The sequence below is a fragment of the Peromyscus maniculatus genome, chromosome 18, assembly GCF_049852395.1.
Source record: "Peromyscus maniculatus bairdii isolate BWxNUB_F1_BW_parent chromosome 18, HU_Pman_BW_mat_3.1, whole genome shotgun sequence".
Lineage (NCBI taxonomy): Eukaryota > Metazoa > Chordata > Mammalia > Rodentia > Cricetidae > Peromyscus > Peromyscus maniculatus.
Genome location: NC_134869.1, coordinates 39678355 through 39699722, shown reverse-complemented (window position 1 = coordinate 39699722; position 21368 = coordinate 39678355). Strand labels below are relative to the sequence as shown.

The 21368-nt window shown below is 43.8% G+C and overlaps 1 protein-coding gene across 2 annotated transcripts in view; it reads left to right on the top strand.

Annotated features, from left to right (window-relative positions):
• The window catches only part of Lgr5 (leucine rich repeat containing G protein-coupled receptor 5), a 134536-nt gene that overhangs the window by 89860 nt on the left and 23308 nt on the right, over nucleotides 1-21368 (top strand). For both annotated transcript variants that reach the window (XM_006988970.4, XM_076553925.1), the window contains exons 5-6: nucleotides 15579-15794; nucleotides 18456-18527. In XM_006988970.4, coding sequence (XP_006989032.1) covers nucleotides 15579-15794; nucleotides 18456-18527 — 288 coding nt within the window. The remainder of the gene's footprint in view (nucleotides 1-15578; nucleotides 15795-18455; nucleotides 18528-21368) is intronic.

Below are 21368 nucleotides of genomic sequence, written 5' to 3'. Positions count from 1 at the left end.
GCAAGAGCATTCACCTTGTACTGATTCAGCATCAATAAAAGCAAAAATGGGTGGGGGGGTACGACTCCATCTCCTCCCCTGCCAATACCAGGAGGTCTCTACCAAGTCACAGCCTCTTCTTGGACTTAGATTATCACTTAGCCCCTTTACTATATGGTGGTTATTTCATTCTACTCTCTTAAGTTGACCCCCATTTCCCCAACCCCAACACACACACACACACACACACACACACACACACACACACACACACACACACAGGGTGGGGGGGATCGAGTACAGAGAGAAGGGGAGGGAGGGAGAGAGGAAGGAAGGGAGAGAGATATGCTACAGAGAGAGAAAGGGAGGGAGGGAGGAAGAGAGAGAGAGAGAGATTTTCTTTGTGTTTTACATGTACACCCCACTGAACATTGCATTGTACATACCTCCCCACTCATGAGGCTCTTCAGTGTTGCTGATAAAAAATCACCCAGAAAGTTCCAACACCTTGGCTGCACCCCAGAACGATGCAAATCGGAATCCCTGAGTGTGTTAGTTACCTTCTAACTGCTGTGACTAAATCCTGACAGGAAGCAGTGTAGAGGGGAAAGCATTTATTTTGGCTTACAGTTTGAGGGGATCGAAATGCAGTCCATCATGACTAAGAGGGCACCGTGATGTGAGTGAGAAGCATCTGGCCACCTTGCATTCAGAGTCAGGATGCAAAGAGTGGACAGGAAGTGGGGCAAGACTATAAAACCCCAATCCCCACCCCAGTGACCCACTTCCTCTAGCAAGGCTCCACCCCCCCCCAAAGGTTCCAAAACCTTCCCAAGCAGTGCCATTATCTTATGACTCAGTATTCAAACTCAAGAGAATGTGTTTGACATTCCTTACTCAGACCTCAACCCTGAGGATGCAATCTGTTGTGGAATATTACTTTAACTAGGTAAAGATGTGTTGTATTTGTTTATGCTGCCTTTGTTTAATTATGTAAGGATGTGTTGCTGTTTTACCATGCCTGCCTAAGGCACCGGATTGGTCTAATACAAAGCTGAGTGGTCAATAGCTAGGCAGTAGAGGGATAGGCAGGGCTGGCAGATGGAGAGAATGAGTAGGAGGAGGAATCTAGGCTGGAGAGGGGAGAAAAAAGGAGAGAGAAGAGAGAGGGAAGAGAGAAAGAGAGGGAGACGCCTGGGGCCATCCAGCCATCCAGCCACCAACCAGACAGACACCGAGTAGGACATACGGAATGCAAGAAAGGTTGAAAAGCCCTGAGTCAAAACATAGACGAAGAGAAACAGGTTAATTTAAGTTATAAGAGCCACATCAGCAGCACGTGAGCTATGCAGAACCCCGGGACCCAGCTCAGCCTGACCTAATAAGAATCTCTGTTTGAACAAAACTCTAGATGATCTGTATACAAAACATGCATGAGTGATTCAAATGTTCAGTGTTCTGTTACTCTACCGAGCGGTCAACACACCCAAAAGGTTGAGAACCGGCAAAACCGACCACTTGTGATCTCTGCTCCACCCATCTACTCTTGGCTTCTTGGAGGGAGTTGAAGAAACGTGATCTATTGCAACTGGTAACATTGCTGTGAGGACCAGACAAATTGTTCTCAAGTTTCAAGGGTTCTAATTCTCCACTTGTTCCCCGTAAACAAAAACTGGTTTGTTCCTAACGAAATGACATAGGTACGCTTGTGTTCTCTTTTAACTGTCTGCTGATGCTTGCAAACTGTGCAGCTGAGGCCAAAGGGCCAGAGGCCAGCAGAACATACTCCTGGGCAATGTGTGCTTTTGACTTCTGACATGGCCATGGCTGCCCAGACACCGACTAGATTGTTGTAATGTAATCAAACGTAACTTAATTTCCTTTCTGTATTTTTGGAAGGGAGTAGAAATGTAATCAGAATTCACAGTGAGTTGTATTTCACTCAGAAACTTTTGGCATTGTCGACATATGAGGACTAGGGTCAAGTTACAGTCATCTGATGGTAACTCAAAACCCAACTCTCCCATGCCTCTCACCTTTATTAGTTAAGAAATCAATCTATGCATAGTGACTGCCTCATTTGTGACGGCTAGTAATGGATTTCAAATATCTCAAAGTTATACATGAAGTTTAAGCTAACCAAGGAAAATTATACATTCATATTTGTCCAAGTAGCCAAAGGATTATCTGAAACATTGATTTTTTCATTCCAAATCTCCACTAGCAAAGCTAATTGTGTAAAATATGTATCACAGAAATGATAGGTTGCCAAGTCGAAAATGAAAGAATAACCAAGCGTATCTTTATTACTTTCTCTACTTTCCAGTTAGCTAATATTCATCTGCAGGGTACAGGAGTACATTTAAAACCCAAGCTGAATGTAAAATTCCTGCCTGAAGATCAACCTGCCTACACCTATCATTTCTAGGGCTACAAATTCTACCCCCAGACCACATGAAATATCTGTCAGTAACATTATCCAAACTCTCCATAGTTTGTTTCTGTTTATAGTTGTAGACAGTGGCCTAGAAGAGCCAGAGAGGAGGAAGAGGTGGAGCACAGCTCTGGGGAGAATTAACAAGCCTAGGACAGCGGCATTATTCTCCTACTCACATTAGTGAGCCTATTGGGTTTCTGAGCCTGGATATAGAATGGGAAGGAAGTAACACAAGACAGGGAAGCATAAACAGACCAAAGAAAAGAAGATCAACCCAAAAGGGTAGTATTATAAAATCCGGGGGCTAAAAATAAAGTGGCTTTAGGATTGGTGACCATAGGAGGTAGACATGGAAGTTCTAGAAGCAAGAGACTTTGTCTGTTGCACTATCAAGGTTCAGTTCATGGAGCCATATGCAAATGAGCATTGAGTGAATTCTTAAAAAAAAAATATTTTTTTCTTCTTCCCTCTGTTTGAACATGAAGGGTAAGTAGTTTTTGGAGGAAAGGCTCTTTCTACAAAATGTTTACAAGAAGAAAAGCTAAGGTTGGAGGATGGGTCCTCATGTATGGGAAACAAAGTGAGTTGTTTATTCTTCAAAGGCCATGCATGAAAGATTCTTAGGCCAGATCATGGGCTGTGATACATGCATTCATGACTGTCCCATCAGACAGGTAAGGAGAACGTCCGTGTTAGGAAATTTGAAGTCAAGTAAACTTTTTAAAGCAGGGGGATCTTTAGAAAAGCTAAAGGGATGTCAACTTTGGAAAGGCATCCTGGGAGTGCATCAAAAATGTTTCAGGCTTGATGGGATCTGTGATGAATGTGGAGGAGCACGCAGGAAAGAAGGAGAATAATGGAGACAGTAAAGAGTCAAAAATTAGCTTACAGAACTCACTCACCACCGTGCTGATGAGAGAAGGCAACGTTTATTAAGCACTTGGGTCCCTATCCGGCCTCATGCTCACAGCAACCTCATGGGTTAGGTGCTAGGATTATCCCTTTCTTAGTGCTGAGAAGGCAAAATTGTCAGACTATTGACCTTTCCAAAGTCAGGACCGAGGTATGTTTGAGAGAAGTCTAGTTGGTCAGAACCCCCAAATCTGCCCATTTCACTGCCCTGGTTCTTTTTCTTCCCTCTAAGAGCTACCTGTGGAGAATGTGGACTGGTGGGAGAAGGGGAGGACTTGGTAGAAACACACGTAGTACAGCCATGTGTACTTGTACGTGTTCGAACTTTTACACAAAGAAAGGAGAGTCGTGCCGGGCGGCAGTGGCACACGCCTTCAATCCCAGCACTCGGGAGGCAGAGCCGGGCAGATCTCTGTGAGTTCAAGGCCAGCCTGGTCTACAGAGCGAGATCCCAGACAGGCACCAAAACTACACAGAGAAATCCTGTCTCAAAAAAGAAAAAGAAAAAGAAAAAGGAAGGAAGGAAGGAAGGAAGGAAGGAAGGAAGGAAGGAAGGAAGGAAGGAAGGAAGGAAGGAAGGAAGGAAGGAAGGAAGATGAACTGGAGTCATAATGCTGCCAGACAGTAAAGTAAATTATGGAAGAGAAGAATATGAAAATATGAGCCTGCCAGCTCTTGTTAGGGTTTCTCTAGGCATTTGATTATCTGATCCTTTGTGCCTGTGGGGTCGCAATGATTTCTACTCTCCAGAGGAGAAGACGATGTGTGAGGATCTTGCCTCCATGGCCAAGGCAGGAGTCAAGCAGACAAAGGCTAGAAAAGGAAGTTCCCGATAACATGGGCTACGTATACAGCAGCTTATGGTGAGGGGGAAGAAAACCTATACTATCAGGAAACAGAACAAACCAGTGGCTGAAGCAAGATCTCGGAGGAAGAGGTAAACCTCGGGACAACCTTGGACTGGACGGCCTGATGGGGCCAGCCTCTGTGAAAGTCGTTTGGGGCGCATGAAGGATAATAGCAGGCTTAGTACAAGATGGAACCCCACAGGAAGGTGTTGGCAAGGAGGAATCCGATCAGATCTGCATTATTGAAGAAGTCAAGGTGGAGAAAGAAAACTTCTGTCAGAGTTGGGGCTGGAGATTGAAAAAGGAATTGGGGTTTGAGAAACACCAAGAGGATGACGTTTCCAGTGCTTGAAGAGGCCAGGTGTGGTGGCATAAGCCTTTAATCCCAGCACCTGGGAGGCAGATCTCTGTGAGCTCGAGGGCAGCCTGGTCTACATCATAAGTTCCAGGACAGCCAAGGCTACAGAGTGAAACCCTGTCAAAGAAGAAGGAAGAAGAAAGAGGAGAGGAAGAGGAAGGAGGAGGAGGAGAGGAGGAGGGGGGAGGGGAAAGTATCTTGAATGATCTCTAAGTTTCTAGTTTCTCCAACAGTGTGGCTAATGAGGCAGTAGCTGGGGTAAGTACCACCGGCAGAGGACTGCATGAAGGAAGGGGCAGATCAGGATTTCAGTCTTGTGCTTTAGGAGAAAAAAACTAAATAAACGTGGCTTGATATTTGAATTCCAGATCTATACTTTAAAAGAGTCAGCGTGAAGCCTAGGTTAGTTAGTACCCACTTACCATGCCTTTCTCTTCCCCTAACACTTCATGATGAGAATTGGTCTCACTGCTGTTTTTGAAATGTTCTATGAAGGTTCGAACCGTGCCTGCCTGGTTGAGTGCTAGATCTCCAGCAGGAGATACATAGACAGCCTTCTGGCATTATTTATTAAGATGAACCGGAGATCCAGACTCGAAGAGGTATTATGGACAGTTGCTCTCTGGGTTCCCTACTTTGGCCGTAACCTGCATTTACCCATCTTCCTGGCTCCAGGTTCTAATCTATGTATGGCTGTTTCCCACGCATCTCACTAAGTTGAACCCAGTGGTTTCTGCAGGGATGTTGGAGTTGACCTCCTTACCTGAATGAGTTTTCCCATTCAATTAGTTAAGGACTCCCCACTTCAAGAGTAGGTATGTGGGAAGAGCCTGCTGATTAGAGGATTTATAAAATTTGGACAGGCACGGAGAGACTTCTAAACACAAGAGATGGTCATGAACCCAAAGCCTAGAATTACTGTGGGAAAGAGGTGAAAAAAAAAATATTTGACTAGATCAGAGAAATAGGAGAAAGGTTTGAGCAGATCTGGTGGATAGACGGCCTTGAATGAGGGCTTAGATTTTAAAGGAATGGTAATTTGGAAGAACATAGGTTCCTACCAAGGGAATGCCATAGAGGACGATTTCAGATGAGAGATTAATCTGGCAGCAGCCTGCAGGATTAATTGAAGAGATAAGAGATCAAAGGCGAAAGGACCAGCTCAGAAGCTGTGGCAATAATGCAGGTGTGAAGAGATAAGAGACTTAGCCAGAGATGAAGATAAATGGCGAGAACTTACTGAATAACTAACAAGAAAGCAGTGAGAGATCCAGCTGTAGACGCTAGGTCTCAAGTCCTGGTGGATGGTACCCGGGAGACTGATGTGTCCCTGACAGAAAGCGTCTTTGTTTGCTGGAGAGAAAAAAAATGAAACTGAAGAAGTGTCTGCCCTCATTATTTTGGCCGCAGCCATCTTCTTGTCCCAAAATTCACAGCCCTGGTGATGTTCCCAGAAACGATCAACGTAATGAACTTTGACCTAAAATCTATTATTCTTCAGTGGGGAAGGGGGCTCAGCCCAGTGAGGAGTCCCTGCCTGTCACCAGGTGGAAGGCTTGAGCACCTTCATCTTCAGCAGGACTAGAAACAATATCAGAGAAGTAGAGACTTAGATCCTCTGGCTACTTTTTAGCCAGCTCCCGAGGCAGTGGACAAGGCTCTAAATTATGGCATTTCAGTGAACCTGTAGACTCTCTTTCGCAAGAGAGTGAAAAAAGAAGCATTACCGTTTCAGACATGTGCTAAAGCGATGAGTCTCCTCCTGGGGGCCACATCAGTGTTACCAGGTTAGGTGGAGGAGGAAAAACCGAAGCAGAAGCTTCCCATCTCAGTGATCGCAGCCTTTATGTGAACCAGCATGCTCGTCTTTGTTGGCTGTAGGAAATGTGCCGTCCTTGTGGGAAATGTATTAAAAGATGAAATCCCACATTATGACCATACCATACAAATATAAGAATAGGATCAGCAACAGCGAAAACAATTCTAATAACATGTAGAACTCATTTAAATTATATTGATCTGTTAAAATTCATATAGATAAACTTCTATCCTTATGGCACTAGTACAGTGACCTTGTGCCAGGTTCAACTGTAGTCGTCCATCGGTTCCAGGACAAAAGGTTCAAAACGGTAAAATTTTACCGTCACAGAGAATTTGTGTATTTTATTGAACTGTATTTTAAAGTGAATTTAGAGCCAGGTGGTTTTTGTTTTATTAGAAAAGTAAAGTAATAATTGAGAATGCTTTCGTTTCTTGGAGTTTGTCAGTGAACCAGACAGAACACTGGGGTTCCCTAACTATCCATGCCTTTCTCAAAATGGTCTCACAAAAGGTAAAAAAAAAATAAAAAAAAAATGTACCTACTATACAAGAGTGCTGGGTCAAATCTTTGAAATTTATGGGGGAAAAATGCTATTCTGTAAAAGCCGGTCGTGAAAATGCCATGCTCCATAATTCTGTTTATTATCGAGTCCCTGCAAGCTGTATGGTACAGCTGCAACTGTCTTCACACTTGGACCCTTCTTTCCTCTCAGGCGTCCCTGTTAATAATTGACACTATTATGGTCATCTTGGTATGGAATGAGCCAAGATCAATGGCTTATCTTTTGACTAACGCTTTCTTCCTTGTAGTTAATGGCTCATCAAAGACATTCTCAAACAAAGATACAAGCTTATATGATATGTTGGCAAGGTGTCATACAGAAGATAGATAAAGGACCATTTTCAAGAATAACAACAGCAGCAGTGATCTCATAGTGTCTCTAATCCCTACAATAATGCTGCTTATAAATCAAGGGCTCCGTTCAGGAGAACAGAGTAGATTCACAAAACGTTTCTCTTTAAGAGAGGAAATGTGAGCAGTTAATGCCTTATGCATAAAAGCATTAAGAGCATTAAGATTAAAACTTCACATGGGAAGAAAAAGAGTGCCATTGCTGGTTAAGAAAAGACGTTTTGCTTGACACTATGTCACTTTGCTACATAGAACACCCGCTATTCCAGAATTACACTCACAATGAGTACCCCGTTCTACTTTGTTTTTATTTTACATAAAACAGTGTGGCGGTCAGCCCTGCTCTCATGTGATCTCTATCAATTGTGAATCACCCTAGCTTTCTTGCTTCCCTCGCCCTGTTAATACTCCCCGTTTCTCCCCCACAATTGCTGTCAGAGTGGACATTCAACAGTACATTCCCTCTAAGGCTTGAAAATTTGCTAGAGAGGATCAGACATTTCTCCTAGGCAGATGGTCCAGAAGTCTCCTGAAAGTTAAGCCAAGCAGACTCAAAGTTCTTGAAACCCGTCAGGGTGAGCCATCTTGACCATGTGGGAGTAAGGAAAGGCAACACAAATCCCACAAGACGCAGTCCCCTCTGGCTGCCCACCCTGAGCTGCTCAATCTCTTTGGCAATGGTGGAACTCCCCAACTTCAATTCCTTCCTCCAGGAACTGAGTTATTTCGACATATGCCCAAATGTCATGACAAGACCATTTATCTTCGTTCAAAGTCACTTCATTCGAAGTGGCTTTGCAGAGACTCATGCATAAAAGAATTCTGTTCTTGCACCACGTGATACAGCTTTCTGTAGTTGCTACTCAGCACCTCTTGCTCCCTGTGATGGAAGACTTACTATAACTAGCAACAACGCATGCAAAACTGCCAAAGGCACAGTCGCAGGGGTGTGTGATGGGAAAGAGAGTCTCCATGTCTGTTCGTCCACAGGACAAAAACATGGCATTCACCTACAGAGAAGTGTGAAATTACAATGGATTAAGGAACTGCAAGAAAAATAGACTTCTATGGGGAGAAAAATGATGCCACTCACAAATCTAAAGATCCAACACTTAATTCCCACAGTAATCCTGTGACATATTATAATTCTGCCTTATAAATGTGAAAACTGATTCAAAGAAATAATAACCAATATGTCCCAACACTTCAGAATTGATTAGGGATGGGCCCTTGACTTAAATTTGTTGGTAGCTTGCTTGTTTGGTTGACTGTTGAGCAGCTGATTGCTTGGTGGTTAGCTGGTTGGTTGGTTGGTGGTTAACTGGTTGGCTGGTTTTTTGGTTGATTGGTTGGTGGCCTGGTTGCCAGGTTTGTTGATTGATTGGTTGCCTGATTGCTAAGTTGGTTGGTTGGTTGGTTGGTTGGTTGGTTGGTTGCCTGGTTGCCAGGTTGGTTTGTTGGTTGGTTGGTGGCCTGGTTGCTAGGTTGGTTGGTTTGTTGGTTGGTTGGTGGCCTGGTTGACAGGTTAGTTGATTTTTGTAATGCTAGCAATGGAACTCAGGGCCATGTACAGGCAAATGCCTTACCACTGGACTATATCCCTGGCCCTTAGCTTTGCTTCTAATTCAGCATGAATTCCAATTCGGTGTGGCCATTATATACATTGTTGTCGATGATAAAAGAAGTGGGAGTTAAAGAACCTGGAGAGATGAATCATCAGTTAAGAGCACTTGACTCTTCCGGTGGTCGTGGGTTCAATTCCAATCATCCACATCAGGCAGTCCACAAATGCCTGTAACTTCAGCTCCATGAAATCCAGTACCCCTTTCTGGCTGTTTTTTGCACTCACATGCATGTGGCATTTACACATGCATGCATGCACACATGCACATACACGTTTTAATTTTTTAAGTAAAATCTATAATTTCATCATAAACAGTAAGACTATAACGAGCATAAAGTAAATGCCACTTCCAGTGTGATCTCCTTTCAGGTTGTATTTCAGAGTGACCACAATGAAGAGGCCTTATCTGAGTTAAAGCAAGACCATTCCCACTGCTTTTTAAATATTTCACTCTGCTCTGCATAACTGCACGTGAGTTCTGGGCTACACCTGTTACATTTTGATGCATGCACAATGCCAAGATCATGACTAGAACTTGCTCAAGAATTTGCTATTACACATCCCACTTGTCCTAGGCCTCTGGAATGAAGGGGTTATATTCAGTGATAAAAACAAAGCATGACCTCATTATGTGTGTACAGTCATACGTACACATATGTATGTATATATGGGTGTACATTGATAGAACAATAAACCTAAAGTCTGAAAAACAGGGATCAACAAGGTGGCTCAGAGGGAAAAGGCGCTTGCACACACACACACACACACACATATACACATACACACACATACATACATACACATAAACACACACATACACATAAACACACACATACATACACATAAACACACACATACACACATACACATATGCACACACACACATACACATATACACACACATACACCACATACACATATACACAAACATACACACACATATACACACACATATACACTTGCACATACTACCCACACACATACAAACATGCATACACACACATATACACACATACAAACACACACACAAATAAATAAATACAGAAAAGTAAGGAAGACCACTACCAATGATAATGTCAGGGCCTGCTAGTTATTTCAGACATGAGATGTGAAACGAAGCCTGTGCTTCTCAGAACTGAAATCCGCTGACAAGATAGTCCTCATTTTAATTGACATTTGCCGAAACAGAGTCCAAGTTTATCTCTTTTTCCCCTTAATGTCTTAGTGGTCAAAAGACAAAAAAGCATGCTATCCCTGCTCAGAGAATAAGAGCAATGGAACCTTGCCAAAGTCCTGTTGTGCTATGTCCATTATCATCACGCAACCCTATGAGAGAAGTGATGCCCATTTGACAGATGCTAAAGGCGAGGTCCGCTGACATATCCCTGGCCCCACAGTTACAATCGTGGCTGGGATCTCAGCACTGATTCACGGGTCTTAAACTCCCCAGACAACCACCCACTTTGTGACTTACATGAAATAGAAAATAAACAACGAAGCACTCTGAAAGTGGAGCTGTGCGATGTAGTTATTTTTGTTGCTCCTAATAACAAATATATAATGGGACCATATTCCCTATATGTGGGTTTTATAAGGTTTTATGTTGTGTGTGTATGTCAGCACGAGTATGTGTGTGCCTGTCTATAGATATGTGTGCCTCTGTGAACACAGAGGGCGCCAGAAGGGGACTTTGGATACATTGGAGCTGCAGTTACAGACCATGGCTTTGCAGGATGGACTCTGGTCCTCATGGTCTCACAGCAGGAGTCTTAACACTGATCTATCTCACCATCCCCAATGTGTGAATCTTCTTTCTTGTACTGCACAGTGATAATTTCCTTATACTTCTCTGCTTCAATGTTGCCTTTTTCCAAGCATACAAATAAAAAATGCCCACTTGCCTGCAAAGACCAGATTGGCCCAATATGGCCCCACTGCTGACTCACCGAGTGGGCATGACGTGTGCCCTTGCCAGTCTTAAACTTGTTCTGTAAGAGCTGGGCGGTGGTGGCGCACGCCTTTAATCCCAGCACTTGGGAGGCAGAGGCAGGCGGATCTCTGTGAGTTCGAAGCCAGCCTGGGCTACCAAGTGAGTTCCAGGAAAGGTGCAAAGCTACACAGAGAAACCCTGTCTCGAAAAACCAAAAAAAAAAAAAAAAAAAAAAAAAAAAAAAAAAAAAAAAAAAAACTTGTTCTGTAAGGACCACCTGTAAAGTGAGTAGATCATTAATTCCATACTCTAGTTTAGCCTTGGGGTAGTTTAAAATTAAATTAGATATCAAGAAAAGAGCAAAATGATGGTTGTCAGGGACCTGGGGGTTGATAGAAAGGCTGGTTAAAAGACAAAGGGCCTGAGCATGAATAAGTTATGGAGATAATTAATAATAATGTATATTTGGAAATTGCTAAGGAATTACATCCTTAAACGTGCTTACCACAAACGAAAAGGAAGTATGGAAAGAAAGAAACATATTAATAAGTTAAAAGAACATATGAAAGGAAATCGTTAATAAGTTTTCTTTAATCACTTTATGTTACATACTTGTAATAAAACACTACAATGCACCCTGTAAATATATTCAATTTTTTATTTGCCTATTATACTTTAATAAAACAGGAAAGGGAAAACTAAACCAGACAATGCCCTTGAGTATAAACAATAAACTCGTATCTAGACTAAGCTGGAACTCTGAGGCCAGGCAGATACTAATTCTGAAACACTGCATTTAGGGGCATTGTTTGGGAGGACTTTTTTTATATATTTTATTGGTGTATATTAACTTATAAAATAATGGGTTTTATTATGACACATTCATACATCCGTAGAAAGTACATCAGTCATATCCAGGCCACTACCCAGTGACACTTTTATATAGGGAGTTTTTTAAATGATGAAACAGTGTCATAGAATGACATTTCAATGGTGTGCTCAGAACACCTAAAGTCTGTGTCAAGGGTTAGTAGGCCTTGGAGTGTTCATTAGTATCGAGAATGTGAAGACAATGAGCAATTATTCTGACACATTCATTTCAGACAGAAAAAAATTGTGCAGTAGTGTGGCCATATTTTAATATTCCTGGGAGGGGGAAAAAGATGATCCTCAGAGGATCCTTGCCCCAAGGAATGTATTCATAGATACATATGTGAATTCATTCATAAATAATGGATGTATTCGTGTAGGGCACTGATACCAGGCTACTCCTTGCTGGTCACAACTTAAAATATCAAAGAAGAAAAGCCCCATGATTACATGCTGAAAAAGCCTTTTCTACAGCTCCCTAACATTGCACTGAACTCTGAGGTTTGCCATTTTCAAAGCTTTTAGGAGCTACTTGCAATGCCAATGCCCGAGCCACTAAGATGGAAAGATGATATGCCGACCAAAATGCAGAGTCCCACGCTGTAGGGTGGGCTACAATTGAGAGTGCAGTAAGAGCAGTAGTTACATTCAGTGTAAATATGGGCTTTACTTCTAACCAAGTAAAACCGATGACCTCCTCATCCTTAATGAGATTGTGCTGTACCCTGTGGTGGAATATTAGTTTAAGATGTTTGTTAAATTTGTTTTATGCTTTGTAGAACATTTGTTTAATGACACAAAGATGTGTTGTGCTTTTTATGTTGCATTTATTTGTTTAACTCTGTGAAGCTGTGTTACTGTGCCTGTCTAAAACACCTGATTGGTCTAGTAAAGAGCTGAATGGCCAATAGCAAGGCAGAAGAAAGGCTGGCAGGCAGAGAGAATAAATAGAAGGAGAAAAAGAGAGAAAAGGGGGGTCAAGGGGCAAGAAGGATGAGGAGAACATAAGGGGCCAACCACCCAGCTACGCAGCCAGCCACAGAGTAAGTGTGAAAGTAAGATTACAAGCAGAGCGGTAGTGGTACATGCCTTTAATCCCAGCACTTAGGAGGCAGAGCCAGGCGGATCCCTGTGAGTTCAAGGCCAAGCTGGTCTACAGAGTGAGATCCAGGACAGGCACCAAAACTACACGGAGAGACCCTGTCTGAAAAAAACAAAACAAAAAGAAAGAAAGAAAGAAGAGAGAGAGAGAGAGAGAGAGAGAGAGAGAGAGAGAGAGAGAAAGAAAGAAAGAAAGAAAGAAAGAAAGAAAGAAAGAAAGAAAGAAGAAAGAAGAAAGAAGAAAGAAAATTACAGAAGAAAAGGTAAAGGCCCAGGGGCAAAAGGTAGATGAAGATAGTTTAAGAAAAGCTGACTAGAAACAAGCCAAGCTAAGGCTGGGCATTCGCAAGTAATAATAAGACTCTACGTGTGCTTTATTCATGTGCTGGGCGCAGGCCCCCAAAGAGCAAAAAAGCCAAAAGAATAAAGAATAAACAGCCAATGAGAGTGCCCTATCATGGGCACGTGGCTGGAGAAAGGCCGTGATGAATTTTCCCAAGCATTTCCAGGTCATTTGTTGACAGGACTCTGCCGTGTGAGGAGACAGACATGTTTCCACTCCTACCACCACGGGCTGCTCTACTAGAGAAGCGAGGGAGTGCTAGCAGGGACGGCCAACTGCCGACATTTGTTCCAAGTGACCTTACCGCAATCATTACTGCAACTTGGCCCGGGGCCCATCAGGGGTCACTTGTTCCCATTCATGGGATAGGAGTCGGAACTGGGGGATGACTGGAATGATGTATGTGGCCAAAAGTGAGAAAGCCGCTTTCCAGAGAGGTTAGCTCTCTAAGACCGAGGGCTTTCTCTATTTCTAAACTGTTTAAATTTGGTGTGCCGGGGATTATTTTGCGATTCTCATGTGCCTCCTGCATCTGTTTAGTCTTAAATGCTTCCAAAACATTTTCTTTTAAATCCTCTCACAGTTTTCTAATCCTTCCTAACACACGAGCTGCATAAAATGCAAGTCTTGCAGGGGTTTGGTTTGGTTTGGTTTTTAATTCTAGTTTTGAAAATGCAAGCAAATGTAAGTCTTTAAAAAAAAAAATGAGTGAAGACTGTTGGAAACATAACTGATGGGTAATAGTTCCACTGTTCGTGTACTTCACCCCCACCCAAAAAAAAAATTCATAAAACACCTCAATTTTGTGATTTCCATAAGAAACATTAGGTCACTTAAACGACACCTACCGTTTGTCTTGAATGATGATGAAATAAATGTACTGCGCTCCCTCTGCTGGTTCAGAAGTGGCAACAGCTTATTAACTAGATCCATTTTTAGAAGAGTTTCTGTTGTTTTAAAAATGATAGGCGGCACCATTACCGGGCGAAAAGGTCATGAGACATGGCAAAGCCCAGTATCAGAGCTTTATTGGGAGGAAGCAGGGGACCAAAGAACCAGGCCTGAGGAAGAAGAAGCGTGTGTGGAGAGAGAGAGAGAGAGAGAGAGAGAGAGAGAGAGAGAGAGAGAGAGAGAGAGAGAGAGAGAGAGAGAGAGGAAGAGGGAGGGAGGGGGAGAGGGAGAGGAAGGGAGAGGGAGGAAGGGAGAATGAGAGGGAGAGAGGAAGGGAGAGAGAGAGGGAGAGGGAGGGAGGGAGGAGAGAAGAGAGAGAGGAGTCTGTGCCCGACTTTTTAGGATTCCCCTGCGTATGGGCTTATGGAGCTATGGCACACATGTGCTGATTGTGTGATCCCACTGTGTGCATTTGCACGCTCATGCAGCACATGGGTGACGTAAGACGCAAGACCCCTTGCTTAGTTCCTGAACTGCACATGTGTGGTCATGCACCTGGATGGAGTGGTGGCAGAATCCTAACAGTTTCCCCATTTAAAAAAAAATAAAGGAAGGAAGGGAGGGAGGGAGGGAGGGAGGGAGGGAGGGAGGGAGGGAGGGAGGGAGGGGAGGGAGGGAGGGAGGGGAGGGAGGGAGGGAGGGGAGGGGAGGGGAGGGGGAGAGGGAGGAGAGGGGAAGAGAGAAGAGAGGGAGGAGAGGGGGAAAGGGAACGGAAGAAAAAGTGGAAAAGGAAGCAAGCATTGGGAAGTTGCTAATTTTATTATTCATCTTAAAATGTCAGAAAAACAACTATCTGCCCAAGGCAAGTGCTTAGGCTGAGCAAGACAGCCAGCAGTTTTGAAGCTCTTCCCAGAGGCATATCTAACAGTCTTTCAAAAATTACTGATTCTTTTCAACTATTGAAGGAATCTCTTCCTAGCACTTAGGCACAAACTAGTAGACGACTGCTTAGTCTGTTCCCAACAGTCTGGGATCGCAGCAAAGACATTCATTTGGCTTTGACGTGGGAATGAGAGGTGAGAGAATGTTTGCCTTGTAGCGTCCGGACGGGATGAGATTTTACACCTCAGAGGGGCGTCTCCCGTTCATGAAAGCATGTTACCCACAAGCCTGGATAGGAGAGAGAGCACCTTAAGGAGGGGTTAAGGGCCGGGCGGTGGTGGCGCACGCCTTTATTCCCAGCACTTGGGAGGCAGAGCCAGGCAGATCTCTATGAGTTGGAGGCCAGCCTGGTCTACAGAGCGAGATCCAGGATAGGCACCAAAACAACAGAGAAACCCTGTCTCGAAAAACTGAAAAAAAAAAAAAAAAAAAAAAGGAGGGCTTAAGGATTTAAGCAGACTGAAGAGGGCTGATCCAAAGAGAGAACCGTTCCAGTTTGTCTGGGGCCTGGAGCTCTGCAGGCTGTTTTGGCTGCGGCTAATGAACGCGCACAAAGTCCATACTCTGCCTGGCCTTCGCTGTTTGCCATTCTGGTTTGCTTTCTTCCAGGCGTCTGGATGCCAACCACATCAGCTACGTGCCACCCAGCTGCTTCAGTGGCCTGCACTCCCTGAGGCACCTGTGGCTGGATGACAACGCCCTGACGGAAGTCCCTGTCCAGGCTTTCAGAAGTTTATCAGCACTGCAAGCCATGACCTTGGCCCTGAACAAAATACACCATCTACCAGACCTTGCCTTTGGAAACCTCTCCAGCCTGGTGGTGCTGTGAGTTTTATTGATTTTGCTCTCTGTTTTGACGGTTTCTGAATTCCCTCTGCGATCTTAAAGTGTTGGACCTCAAAACTTGAATGGAGGCATTTTAAAGGGAGGAGAAAACCCCAAGACTCTCTCTAGAATGACTTATCAATCTTCCAATTGTGACAATGACTTACAACATTTATCAAATACCTGATTAGTGATAAACATTGCTGGGCATACAAAGACCAAGTAGCACCTCTACCATAGTGGAATCCGTTGTACGTTTTAAAAGAAATCATCACAAAAATAATGAAAAAATTTTGTTAAAAGATGATGTGATTATTAACAATATATATTAATAATGGGATTTTTGTTGTTGTTGCAATTCTAGGGATGGAACCAGGCATCACAAATGCTAGCTAATCAAGTATTAATACTTCATCAGTGAACTACATTCACAGCCTTGACAAGTACTTTTTGTTGTTGTTTTTTTGGTTAAAGAAAAAGAAGGCTGATCATTCCCAAGCTGGAATGTAGCCCAGTAGCAGAGTGTCTAGTATCAGTCAGTACCTGGGTTTGAGCCCTAGTACTGATGAAAGACAGGAAAAGATAGGAGAAAGGAAAGGGAGGTAAAGGGAGAGGAGAGCATTGACTCTTGACAGCAACACTGCATTTCTACCGCTTTGCATTTTTCTCTTTGAGATCTAGGTTTCTTTGGGTTTGGTTTGGGTTTTTTGAAACAAGGTTTCAAGCAGACTGGCCTTGAACGTGCTGTGCAGTCCAGGATGTCTTTAAAGTCCTGATGCTCCTGCCTCTACCACCCAAGTGTTAGCATCATAGGCATATACCACCACCGGTGCCTCGCTCACATCTCATTGTTTTAGAAAATCAAAGTGGTTCTCGAGATATGGTTTGGAAATTAATCAGTAAAACAGTTTGCCGCATGTGTCTAGGAGAATAGCCAACGTTTATCGAAGGCTGGTGTTTGGAGACACTTGCTGCTTGAAGGAGTGTAAGATCAGCTCGCTTGATGTGTTAGTCTGTGTTCCATCCCCAGGACAGACGCTTGAGATAAAGCTGGCCATGGTGCCCCACACCTGTAATCCTAGGGTTTAGAAGGCTGAAGTGCATTTGAAAGCCAGCCAAAGCTATATGGGTCAAGCCCACACAGGGCTGCTGAGTAAGATCCTGTCAAGGAAGGAAGGAAAAGGGGGAGGGAAGATGGAGGAAGGGAGGGAAGGAGGAAGGAAGGGAGGGAGGGAGGGAGGGAGGGAGGGAGGAAGGAAGGAAAAGATTAACCACTTATAGGGAAGAAAGGCACTTTGACCTTCAAATTTCAGCGATTTTAGTCCATGGCCGGTGGTCTCCTTGCTCTGGACTCGTGGTGAAGCGGAGCATTGTGACCGACGGTACTTGGTCGACCAAAGTTGCTCAGTTGGTAGCAGCTGGGAAGCAGAAGGAGAGACAGGAAGGGCTGGGGGGGCCCATAGCTCCTTCAAGGACAAGGCTCCATGACCTCGCTTCCTTCCACGAGGTCCACTGTCATAGGACCCACTACTATCGCTGTAACACCACAGGCTGGCTGCCAAGCCTTAAGCGGATGGGTCTTGGGCGGTCATGTATGACACAAACCTTAATGGGGAGCATAGAGAGGGGCTACTTTGCGCCCCACCCCCAATCACCCACTGACTCTCTTCTACCTTCGCCAGCCCAGCCCACTACATTACGGCAGCTGACTGCCCATCTCTTCTTTTGTAGCATGTACTCCTCATGAGGGCTCTTGGGGGTTTTTTGTGTTTGTTTTTTATCCTCTCCATCCTCTCTCTCATCTGTTGCATATAAAAGACCCTGAAGAGATGCCACATAGATCTCACCTGAAACCAAAATTGTATTTATTACAAGGAAGAGCTTAGTCTGAGAAGAAGATAAATTTAACAGGATATTAACAGATTTCTGCTCTTGATTCCTCTCATGAATATGAGGTCACCGATCCTGAAGAAGCTGGCTATGGCCTTTGAGTTCTGTTTTTTGTTTTGTTTTTTTTTGTTTTTTGTTTTTTTTTTTTCAGCACTTTTTTTTTTTTAACTTTGTCTCCCTTAAACCCACCTTCCAAAACCTCTTTGGGAGTTAGTCTGCTTTCCAGCTGTGTACACAGCTGTTCTCATGGACTCTGGCACACCTGATCTATCAGCTGAGCCTGAGATGATGATTGCCCACACTAATAGTCTGTCAAGATTACTAGTCTTGGGCAGGAGAAAAAGTGCGATCTCTAGTCCCTTAGAGCTGAAATCCTTTCTTGACGACCTGCAGCCCCGATCCTGGGAATGGAGTCATCACAAAACAAGCTGAGTCCCCATGTGACCCTCCCTCCATCCACCCCATCCCCTCCCTCAGTGATACTCAGTAACTCTGCTGAGCACTCTATGTCTATGTCCCCAAGATGCATTGAGCAAACCACACTGGAAAATACAGCCACAACAACAAAAATGTGAATCACTCAAATCATCACACACACAGACAGAAGTTAATCTTAAACTCTATGCTATGGAATCGTCAATGTTCGTTCCTCATCTTTAGTGCATGTTTCACCTTCCTGTGGATTTAAACATCCAAAATGTTGTTCCTGACTTTTCTCTGGGCAGTGCGCCTCCGTGCCTGTTCATGACTGTGGGTAATGGTTTCTTGCAGGCATCTCCATAACAATAGAATCCACTCCCTGGGAAAGAAATGCTTTGATGGGCTCCACAGCCTGGAGACTCTGTGAGTTGACCTTTTATTTGTTTCCCTTTTCCCAGTGCTTTCATGAATATTCTGAAGGAATCAAAACCGCCTTAAAGCCAAACTTGATGTTTGGTTTGGTTAATTGCCTGAGCTTTAAACAGATATTTACAGAGGTTTTTATCTTACACACACACACACAGACACACAACACACACACACCCCACAGAGCTAAACAATAAAACTGAGATTCTATTTTAATCTCTTGAGAGTGGCAAATTAGTGAGAATAATGAAAGCTAAATGAGGTGTTCTCCGTAAGCAGTGACTGTTGGCTTAGGAACGTGTATTCTCCTCCCAGAGCGCCAGGAGCACTAATCACCAGTTGTGTGTGAGTTGGGTTCTCTGAAGAAAGAGCAAGGACCCTGAGATGCAGGCTCTTCATAAGGCACATGGTTCATACTGAAGTAATTCAAGGGGTGACATCACTTGATCACTGATGTACATTGTTTGAATAATTTTTACAAATATCCTATTGAGCAATGATTTCTATCTTAAGCCCCACTGAGTTACTTTACCAAGGCTACATATTTAGCCTGTAGCGTGACTGGGAATTCCTCCTTTCTCTAAGCCGATTCTGAAAATCTATGTTTATCTCAAGATACTACTTTCAAAAGTAGGTCAAAGTTTCCACTGGACACAGTGACATGTACCTGTGGTCTCAACCTATTCTTTTTTTTTTTTTTTTTTTTTTTTTTTTTGGTTTTTCGAGACAGGGTTTCTCTGTGTAGCTTTGCACCTTTCCTGGAACTCACTTGGTAGCCCAGGCTAGCCTCGAACTCATAGAGATCCACCTGGCTCTGACTCCCGAGTGCTGGTATTAACGGTATGCGCCACCACTTCCTGGCTCAATCTATTCTTTAGACTGAGGCAGAGTATCACTTGAGCCCAAGAGTCTGAGACTAGCCTGAGTCAACATAGCAAAACCCCCATCTCAACAAACAACAGAACTAGCTCAAGCTTTTGTTGTTACTTTGGATAAAAATGGGACCAATCAACTGACCATACCCTAGATCCCAGAGCCAGGGCAGAAGATCTCACCATCTACCTGGAGCACAAGCTGCCTCCTGGTAGAGGACATACTCTTTGATACCCTGTTGAGCCGGGGAAGTGAAATACAGATGGGTAGCAGGCAGCCAAAGTTCTGAGTGTTCTCTCTAGAAGGAGAGAAAGTAGCTGTGGTGATATCCTAAACCACTTCCCATGTTCAATTCCGAAATACAATAAACTACACAAGGCCTTGGGATGGCAAAGCCAAGTCTTCTATGACCTTAGGGAGCATTGCTCATTTGCGTGCAGTTTACCCACGGTCAATTTAGTTTCTAACAGTTCTGGATCCACCTGCTTCCTGAGAGACCATGTCTCTTGGATCTTCTCCTAACAAGTGAGCGCCCATGACTCTCCTTCCAGAACAACCCGTCACTCCACTTCTCCACGGGTGTCAAAGAGGAACTCATTCAGGCAGGACCTTGATGGCATGGGAAAACAGTTTCCGTCGGCCACTAGAGAAAATTTAGAAGGTCTCTCTCATTAAGTGACACTTTCTCATCCCTTTTAATAGAACAATTGGAGCAAAAAAGAAAAAAAAATCAGCTTTACTGGTGTTTCCATAAGTGCTTTTCCCATCCCTGGTCCTAGGTAAGGAACCAGGCTTACAGAAAAATACATATAAATACCACAGAGAAAAACATTTCAGGACAGAAATCTGTGAATCTTATTGTCTGGCCCCACTTTGCCCAGGGCTACAGAGGATCAGTAAATTGGTTCTTCCCAACCTCTTCCTTTCCCTGACTAGAAAGCCAAGTAATTTATAAGGGTCCGGTCCTTGTTTAATCAAAACAGAGCATCTGGAGAGATTTACAAACAGGAAGAAAAATTTATGTCCGCAAAAGACACGAGTTTCCTGCCTGCAGAACAGCTTAGGGGTGGCTTGTGCCAGACAAGTAGAAATCTTGGTTCATGTCTAACTCAAGTCAAATTATCTTTCTCTTAAAATTAAATAGCCATTCTTTTCTACTGAGGAGGCTCTAACCACGTCTGATTGCCTTACCAAAAGAGTTTTCTGTGTCATTTGGGAAATCCGTCATTCCCAGGGACCAGACAGCAATTCCTTTTTCATCTGAAGATGTAGGGAGAAGGCGGAGTAAGCCTATAAAACATGTGTGAGTAATGGGATTGAAAAGCCATGTATGTCATTACAGATAGAGAAATTAATGGTTTGAGGTTCTCTGGCTCTTCCATCTCTGTGTATGAAGGATAATACAGAGCGTTGCCTCGCAGACCAAGACAAACACCCAACTTGAGTTGATCATTTATGACTCAGGGAAAATTCTAGTCTACATGCCCTTGCAAAGGGTCCTGTGTGTCATGTAAACTTTTCCAAAAAACACATGTCCTGTCCTGGACTTCAGGCTGAGTGAGGCACAGGCTTTCCACAGGAGCCAGGCACAAGGCGGGTCTCATGTCCTACTTCCTAAATGGGAACAAGAAAGCGAATGCGTCCCAGGACTGAAGAATGCAAACACTGGCTGGCAATTCCATGAACCAGGTCCCTAGGAAGAGCTCCACCAGGAAGTGGTCAGAACGGACCAAGCAAGCATCACCCCTCCTTGGAAGTTAAAACTGCTGCAGGGCCCTCCATGTTTTAAATGACCCACCACCAAGGATCCTTGGCTTGGAATTTCTGTTCACTGGTGTCTTGATTATTGTAATGCCACTGTTTTCAGACTACTGGTGGCCAGGGCCCTAGAGATGGTTCAGCAGGTGAAAGTCTTTTCTGTTCCCCCTGATTGGCTGAGTTCCATCCCTGGAACCTACCAGTGGA